Below are 9579 nucleotides of genomic sequence, written 5' to 3' on the forward strand. Positions count from 1 at the left end.
CTGATCACTCAACCCTCCCATTGCTCACCTCCCTCTGAGCTCCTCCTCATTCTCCACACCTCTCTCTCTCTCTCATACCGCCCCTTCACCGTCCCCTCCTCTCTCTCCCACCTCTCCTCAATATCGACCCTCTAGCCCAAATCTCCTCACTCTGTCCCTCGCTTTAATGTTTCTCTCCCTCCTGCAATAGGGTTAAGGTTAAGGATTTGTTCTTCCTATGCACTTCATTTCCTCACCCACTGCCCTCCAAATTAACCGTCTCACCTCCCTCACTCCTCCCTCCCCATCCCTCTGCCTTGCCCATCCTTCCTCCTCATTTCTTCATTCTCATCACTCACTGCACTCTCCCCCACATACAATCCCCTTTCCCTGACCCTCCCCTCCTTCAAACTACTTTTTCTAAACTCGCCTTAACTCCCCTCCTCACCAATCCCCCTCCATTGCTCAACCCCTCACTCCCTGATCCCCTCACTCTCCCTTTCTCTGACGGTGTTATTTGATCTCTCCCCCAGCTCCAGCCTCTCTGACTCTGGATCCGAACACAGCGCATCCCCGGATCATCCTGTCTGAGGACCGGACCAGTGTGAGACTCGGAGACACAGACCAGCCGCTCCCTGACTCCCCGGAGAGATTTGATTCCTGGCTCTGTGTCCTGGGATCAGAGGGATTCACATCAGGGAGACATTACTGGGAGGTGGAGGTGGGGGAGAAGACCCGGTGGGTTCTGGGAGCGGGGAGAGAGTCTGTGGAGAGGGAAGGGAGGATCGGACTGAACTCAGACACTGGATTCTGGATTGTGGGGCTGTTACCCAGAGATGGTTATTTTGCCTCCACTTCATCCTCTCTGACCCCCCTCTCCCCGAGTGTGAATCCCCGGAAGATCGGGGTTTTCCTGGACTATGAGGGGGGACAGGTGTCATTTTACAATGCGGACACCATGTCCCATCTCCACACTTTCACCCACACTTTCACTGAGGGGGTCTTTCCCTTCTTCCATCCGGGAGGGAATATTGACGGGAAAAACTCCGACCCGCTGACAATCTGCGGGATTAAAGGGCACTGACAGATCCATCCCATAAATTCACCCCGTCCCCCTGCCTCCTGCCAGCTGTAAACTGACAGGGGCCGGTCTCAGTGACAGGTGGAGAGAGAAGCCAGGTTAACATTCCGGGAATAAACCCTGTATCGGAACTGGGCACTGAAATATCAGTAAGGAGCTGTGTAGGACTGGGGGAAAGAAGGAGGGGGAGAGAAAAAAACAAATGGAAGCTCAATTGTAGAGAGGGACTGACTGGGTAGAATGAGCTGTGAGCTGCAGGAACCCGGGGACCTTCCTGCCTGTAATGTTGCTCCACAGGCGGGAGGTGGCGCGACATGATGGTGTTGGAGATGAATCAAAAAGAGGGTCTCAGATTGGGTTCAGGGGAGTCTTTCCAAGGAGACACCAAATCATTTCTCTGCAGGGTCACTGGGTTCTTTCAAGGGGGACTGGGCTGAATCAAAATAAAATGACAGACTGATCTTCTTTAGACTTTCACCAATGCATATCCCACACAAGCTTTAATAACATTGAGAAACTGGTGTTGTGCTCAGGTCTGTCAATATTGCCAATGATGTTACTGCTCTTTCATAAAATTGAACAATTTTAAAACCTCAGATTTGAAAGTGATGGGTGAACTGATTGTTTATGTCATGATCAGATAATCGTCTGGAGTCTCACTGAAGATGTTACCTAGTATGGTTTCCAAACTTCTGAAAATGAACCTTCCAGTTCACTGAGCAAATCTACATCCAATATCTAACCACGTTTAAAACCATTCAGTTGGTGCACACTGGAATGTAGATGCAGTCACAATTGTCACTTATCCCTGAGTTATTGCTCTCTCATCATTATCTGCAGTGAAATAATCCTTAAGTCATCCCAACGAAAATATCTTTGATAAAAATCATACAGCACTCTATGCACAGTATCTATTCAGATTGTGTCAATGTTTATGTAATTATAATTTTTATTGGAGTACACTACCAAATTTGAAAATAGTTTCTTCAGTTAAATCAACATCTGCGATTCACTAGAATGAAAGCAAGGTTGTGAAAAAAATTACTTCATCAATAAATCCAAGAATCAGAGAGTAAACCTGTTGGCATTTTATTTCCAAATTTCTCCAAAATATGTATCCTTATACCTCACATTCCAACTTCACCAGGATTATTTTAAAGTTCACTGTTTCGAATTAGTTACCTTGAAATGATACCACATTTACTCTGGACCTTCAGTCGTTGCCACCTCAGGTACGGTCTTCGAGTCATAGATTGTTAAAGTCCTCCAGCACGGAGACAGGGTTCATGTCGAACAAAATGTCTATCCATGCTAACCCCATTTCCCTGCACTTGGCCCGTATCCTTCTAAATCTTTCCTATCCATGAATTTATCCAAATGCCTTTTAAATGTTGTTAATGTACCCATCTCAAACACTCCCGCTGGCAGCACATTCCATAAGCATATCACCCTTTGGGTAAAAATGGTGCACTTCTATTCATTCCCCTCTAAGCTTAAACCGATGTCCTCTAGTCCTTGGTTCCCCATCACTGGGGAAACAGTTGAGTGCATTCACCCTATCTATACCTCTCATGATCTTATTCACTTCTATAAGATCCCTTCTCAGTGTCCTATGTTTGAAAGAATTTTGCAGTGATGTTCTGTATCGGTCTGTTTCAGGAACACTGGAACTCAGCAAGTCTGGCAACATCTGTGCAGAGAAAGCAGTTTCTCCATCAGTTTCTGTTTTGTTTCAGATTTCCAGCATTTTCAAATCTCAATTGCTGGTGAGAATCAGCAATCTGACATTTTAGGTCCAGTGACATAACTCCAGGTTCTCAAGCAATTTTTATTTTTGTAGGATACCTTGAAATTCAGATTTTTCCAGACCATTTCAAAGTGTTGATGAATTAGGTTTCAAGTAGGCTGAGACATTAGCTGCCCCACTGCCAACCAAGGACTCCATGGTATCTTCTTGAATTCCCTTTTACATTGCAGGACCATGCCTCTGTGGTGAGAAATGGACTGTGAAGCCTCTCAAAGCCATCACATAAATCAACACTTTTCTACACCCTTCCACTGGACAGACACAAACAGGTCTGAACAAGATAAAAAACAATGACTGCAGATGTTGGAAACCAGATTCTGGATTAGTGGTGCTGGAAGAGCACAGCAGTTCAGGCAGCATCCGAGAAGCAGTAAAATCGATGTTTCGAGGAAAAACCCTTCGTCAGGAAGAAGTCCACATTGATGCCCTGGGGTTGAAGTGTTCCGAGGTGGAAGATGAGGCGTTCTTCCTCAATCATACTGGATTTGAAACATTTCAGCTGTGGCCAAACCTGCTGAGTTTCTCCAGCATTCTCAGTCTTTTTGTGGAATTTGATGCTGCAGAAGGCTGTTGAGGCTGGGTCATTCAGTACATACAAGGGTCAGATGGACAGATTTTTAATGAGGAAGGAAATCAAAGGTTATGGAGTTAAGGCTGGAAAGTAGCCTAGAGAATGATCTGATTAAATGGTAAAGCAAAGGAAAGGTGATATCTGACAAACATTATTGAGTTATTTGTGGAAGTGACAAAGAAGATTGATGAATGCTGAGTGAAGGATGTTGGTCAAAATGTATTTCTGTAAGGTCTTTGACAATGTCCCTCATGGCTGGCTGATGTAGAAGGAGAAGTCACATGGGATCTATAGTGAGCTGGTAAGATGGATACAGAACTGACTTGGTCATAGAAGACTGAGAATAGCATGGATGTGTGTTTTTCTGACTGGAGATCTGCATCCAGTGGCTTGTGCAGCGATCTATGCTGAGTCACTGTATATTAGTAATTTGGAGGAGAATGTAGGTGATCTGAGCTTGCAGTGTGTGACATGATCATAATAACTCAGACTGACACTTGAGTGCAGTACTCAGGGAGTGCTGCAGTATTTGGACTGCATTCTGATCAATGGCACTTTGATCCAAAACCCATGTGGTGGTGAATATAAAAAAGATCCCATGTCCAATATTAATACCTCATTCAACATCAGAGTGATTAGGCAACCTGTTCACATTGCTGTTTATGGTAGCCTGCTCTGTACAGACTGGCTGCCTTATGTTCCACCTTGCAACATTGAATACAATTCTGAAATACTTCATGACCTGTAAGAAGCTTTGAGATGTCATTAAAGGCATTATGTAAATACCAGTCTTTTTATTTGAGGCATTCAATAGGTTATTCAGGAGCTTGACAGGGTCAGTATACCATGTTATCACTTGTGATGGCGACTAGGGGTTATAAATATAAGACAGTCACTAATATATCCAATTGCTGGCTTCCCCTCTGCTGAATATAAAATACAGTAGCAGAATGATGTCATACACCAATCGAGTTTCCTCCACCATGTAATTGTGGCTGATATATTTCTCAGTCCCATTCTCTGCCTTCTCCATGTAACCCTGGTCCCTTTACTAATCAAGAAGCTATCTATTTCTATCTTAAACACACTCAATGACTTAGTCTTCACATCATTCTGCAACAATGAGTTTCAAGATTAAACACCCTCTGGCTGAAGAAATTCGTCCTCATCTCAGTTATAGAATCGAAGAGTCATAGAGATGTTCAGCATAGAAACCGACATTATGGTCTAATTTGTCCATGCAAATCAGAGTTCCTAAATTAATGTAGTCCCATTTGCCAGCATTTGACTGTTACCCTCTCAACCCATTCTACTGATATACCTATCCAAATGCCTTTTAACTTTGTAATTTTACCAGCCTCCACCACTTCCTCTGGCAGTTGATTACACATTTTGTTTTGAAATGTTGCCACTTAGGTCTCTTTTCTTTTCTTCTTATATAGACATTTTTGTTGAAACAGGTAATTGTTTTTGTAAAATTACAAAAGTACAACCACAATAAACCAACAAAAAACACTACTATATATATAAAAAAAACCCAACAAGAAACAGGAATGCAAACAAAACCCAACTATCCTCATGTGCAAACTGAACAAATCAGTGAATGCAATAAACAAATAAATAAAACAGCTCAGCACAATGAAACATTAGCTCCTGCTCTCTGAGAGCATTGAATATTACACATGAATTTATTTGAAATTCTTCCTTAAAGGGCATCAAGTTCATTAAATCAGATCATCATGGTAACACAAAAATCCTAGTTAAGATGGCAGATAAATCTACATCCAGATATTCCAAAAAGGGCCACCAATTCTGATAGAAATTTTCAGTTTTTCGGTATACCATATTCAACAGAAAGTTCAAAAGAATATGTTCCATAATTAGCCTACGCCAAACCAACAGACAGGGATTTTTCAGAGATCCACCACATCACAATTCTTTTCCTCGCATGAAAAGTGAGAATATTAAGAAATTTTTTTTCTCATGATCTTCTAATGCAGATAAATTGAGGAGGGCTAGGAGAAGAGAGATAGGGTCCCTCTTAATTTCAATCCCAAAGAACCTCTCTATTCCTCCTGCCACAGCACTTCAATATCTGCCTGGGCAAGACCACAGACAATAAGTGAGAGTATTTTACACGGAGGAAGATATTCCCACCTTAAATTTTGTGAGATGCTCTGGGGCCAAATGGGTCCTCTGCAGAATCTTTTCCTGCATGGCATGGGTCCTGTTATAGATTGAAATATTGCTCACATTTTCACAAATGTCCTCCCATGTCTCCATAGACATCGCAATCCCTAGCTTTCCCTCCTAGAACCCAGAAAGCCATTCAATGTCTTCTGAAAGATCACCCCTAATACATGATGAACAGTACTAACAGAGAGAGTACTTATAGCATGATGCACCCTCTCCTCTGTGACAGATCTGAAGGAGTTGGTCAAAAGCACAGTCCCTTTTTGAATAAAATCCCTGACCTGAAAAAAACAAAAAAAGTTCACTGCTAGCCAAACCATACTCACTGGTTATTTAGTCAAAGGATATCATTCTTTAACCTTCACATAAATCACCCAGACAGGAGATTCCACTAGCTTCCCAAAGCTTAAACCCAGGGTCCATTAACCCCGGCTGAAAACCCGGCATACTAGCTATCGGGGTAAGAAAATAAGTTTTGGATATGCTACCCTCATTCTGCTGCATTGACCTCCATGCTTTGACAGTATTAATAATTATCAGATTATGACAATATTCCATAACTGTCTTCAATTTATCTAAAAACAATAGGCTAAACGGGGGCATTTTCCCTGGGAGGCCTCAAGATCTAACCATATTGATGCTGGATCCTCACAAGCCCAGTCACGAACAAAAGATGAAAGAGAACTTAGTTGATATCTATAAATATTGGGAGGTCCACTTCGCCCAAACAATGGGGCAACTGCAATTTTGCCAGCTTAGTAAAAGACCACCTATGGCACCACATAAAGGAACTAAACCAACCATTAAGTCTCTGGAATGATTGCCTCAGAAAAACAAAGGTAGCAAACGGGGAAGGATGTTCATTTTAATGAGAGTTACTCAGCCTAGCCAGGATATTGGAAGCACCTCCCATCGCCGAAGTTCTTGCTTAATCCTGTCAAGCAAATGGGCAAACTTGGCCTCAGATAAAAGTGAAGACTGTAGATGCTGGAAACCAGAGCCTAGATCTGGTCGTCACTTTCCACCCTACCAACCTTCGCATTAACCAAATCATTCGCCGACATTTCCGCCACCTCCAAATGGACCCCACCACAAGAGATATATTTCCCTCCCCACCCTTTTCCACTTTCCGCAAAGACCGTTCCCTCTGTGACTACCTGGTCAGGTCCACGCCCCCCAACAAACCACCCTCCTGTCCTGGCATCCTCCCCTGCCACAACAGGAATTGCAAAACCTGTGCCCACACCTCCTCCCTCACCATCATCCAAGGCCCCAAAGAAGCCTTCCACACATCAAAATTTTACCTGCACATCTACCAATATCATTTATTGTACCCATTGCTCCCGATGCAGTCTCTTCTACACTGGGGAGACTGGATGCTCCCTCGCGCTTCAGGGAACATCTCTGGGACACCCGCACCAAGCAACCCCACCGCCCCGTGGCCCAACTTATCAACTCCCCCTCCCACTCTGCTGAGGACATGCAGGTCCTGGGCCTCCTCCACCACCGCTCCCTCACCACCCGTGCCTGGAGGAAGAACGCCTTATCTTCTGCCTTGGAACACTTCAAACCCAAGGCATCAATGTGGACTTCACCAGTTTCCTCATTTCCCCTCCCTCCACCTTACGCCAGTTCCAACCTTCCAGCTCAGCACTGTCCTCATGACCTGTCCTACCTGCCAATCTCCCTTCCCACAAAACGTCGATTTTCCTGCTCCTCGGATGCTGCCTGACCTGCTGTGTTTTTCCAGCACCAATCTAATCTAAAATTGGCCTTAAGCAACTGATCAAAGACAGGAGTCACAAAGATGACAAAATAAAGAAATCCACTGTGTCCTTTTAAAGCGGAACCGTGATTCGCCCTGTACATCAGATATTCCCCTAAACCACCCCCTATAGGCATGGCCTCCGGTTTTGAGAAACCAATCTTATACCCCAAGAAGGAGCCAAATGAATTGATACATTGTACTGAGACCACTGGATTTGACAAAAAGACAAGAACATCACCTGCATACAACGTGATCTTTTGGGATTTTGATCCTACCTCCAGGACAGCTATATTAGGATCCCTGCAGATAGCCTCTGCCAGTGGCTCAGTCACCAATGTCAAAAGTAGTAGTGAGAGGGAACAGCCTTGCTGTCTGACCCTAAAGGTATTAAAATTACAGGATCTGACACCATTGGTGAGAACTGTGCCAGAGGATCATTCTAGAGAAAACTCAGATAACTAATAAAACCTCCAATAAACCAAATCTTTCAAGGGTATAAAAAGTTATGGCCCCTCAACCAAATCGAATGCCTTTTCTGCATCCAAGGAGATCACTAATCCCTGAACTGACTGCTGCTGACACACTTGAATCATATTCAGTAACCTCCTAACATTACTGGTGGATCTATAGCCTTTTATAAAACCAGTCTGGTCATCTTTAACAATGGAAGGCAGGACAGTTTCCAATCTTAATGCAAGAGCCTTGGACAGGACTTTAAAATCAGAATTTATAAGTAAGATGGGCCTACAGGAGGCATATTCCTGTGTTGTGCGGATTAAGATGGAGTCCTTCTTTAAGAACCTGGATCTTCCAGGTGGTACCACCGAACAGGCATCTTTCCTTAATGCCCCTTTAAGAGCAAGAGGTACAGGAGATTGTGAAGCAGATGCAGAGTGGGAAGGTGCTTGGCCATGACCGTCTTCCTAGCAAGTTTTACAAAGAATTTATAAATAGCTGCATTTACAAAATGCAGCATTGATCTTTTTAGAATCTCAAGTAACTATCCCAGTTCCATCCCTCATTGAGGTAATTGACTGGGGGCATTCTTTCTCCTGGCAAGGTCTGCTAGATACCTGTTCAGCTTGTCACTATGCTCAAACAGTCTTTGTTTCACAAAAGAAAGTTCCTTCCTACTGTCTGCGTGAGCGTGGCGTTCAAGGTTGTCCGAAGAGCTGTAACCCACTGCAGCTTAGCCACTGGTGGCTGATCAAAGCATGCCTTCTCTGCTGTCTTTAGCCGTGCCTCAAGCAGGCATTGCTGCTCCCCCTTTTGTCATTTCTGACTGGCAGAATAAGAAATAATTATCCCCTTGGCATATGCCTCAGCTAACTCCCAAAGAATAGACAGATTATTGGCCGTCTCTGAATTGGTGGCTAAAGAAACTTTAAATTCATTAAAGAAATATTCGATGAACATATTGTCCTTTAGTATAAAGGGATCCATTCACCAGTGCCAAGAGCCTATAACATTGCCCTTAACCTCAATCTCTAATTATATTGCAGCGTGGTCAGAAATAATATTATTTCCAATTATACAAGATATTAATGAACCCAAGGACAATGCAGAGGTGAGGAAAACATCAATCTTGGTATGACACTTGTGCGGATTAGAAAAAGATGTAAAGTCCCTACTCGTGGGGTGGAGATACCACCAGACATCCACCAATCCCAATTCTACACATAAGACTGCTCGTTGCTTAGATTGTAAAGAAGGTATCAAGGGCACTCTCAGCATTCAATCCACTGTGGGATGTATAAGGCAATTAAATTCTAAGTTTGTGAGAAGATGTGTAGCTCGGGTGCTCGTTGCTGTGGTTCTGTTTGCCGAGCTGGAAGTTTTTGTTGCAAACGTTTCGTCCCCTGTCTAGGTGACATCCTCAGTGCTTGGGAGCCTCTTGTGAAGCGCTTCTGTGGTGTTTCCTTCGGCATTTATAGTGGCCTGTCCCTGCCGCTTCCGGTTGTCAGTTTCAGCTGTCCGCTGTAGTGGCCGGTATATTGGGTCCAGGTCTATGTGTTTGTTGATGGAGTTTGTGGATGAGTGCCATGCTCCTAGGAATTCCCTGGCTGTTCTTTGTTTCGCTTGCCCTAGAATGGTACTGTTGTCCCAGTCAAATTCATGTTGCTTGTCATCTGCGTGTGTGGCTACTAGGGATAGCTGGTCGTGGCGTTTCGTGGCTAGTT

At 43.8% G+C, this 9579-nt stretch overlaps 1 protein-coding gene across 1 annotated transcript in view; it reads left to right on the forward strand.

The window, feature by feature from the left end:
* The window catches only part of LOC122541438 (zinc-binding protein A33-like), a 126436-nt gene extending 125215 nt beyond the window's left edge, over positions 1–1221 (forward strand). The window contains exon 6 of the mRNA XM_043678212.1: positions 513–1221. Within this exon, the coding sequence (XP_043534147.1) occupies positions 513–1063 (551 nt within the window). The 3' untranslated portion in view covers positions 1064–1221. The remainder of the gene's footprint in view (positions 1–512) is intronic.
* The last annotated feature ends 8358 nt before the right edge of the window (positions 1222–9579 follow it).

This window comes from Chiloscyllium plagiosum, chromosome 37 (genome assembly GCF_004010195.1).
Source record: "Chiloscyllium plagiosum isolate BGI_BamShark_2017 chromosome 37, ASM401019v2, whole genome shotgun sequence".
Taxonomy (NCBI): Eukaryota; Metazoa; Chordata; class Chondrichthyes; order Orectolobiformes; family Hemiscylliidae; genus Chiloscyllium; species Chiloscyllium plagiosum.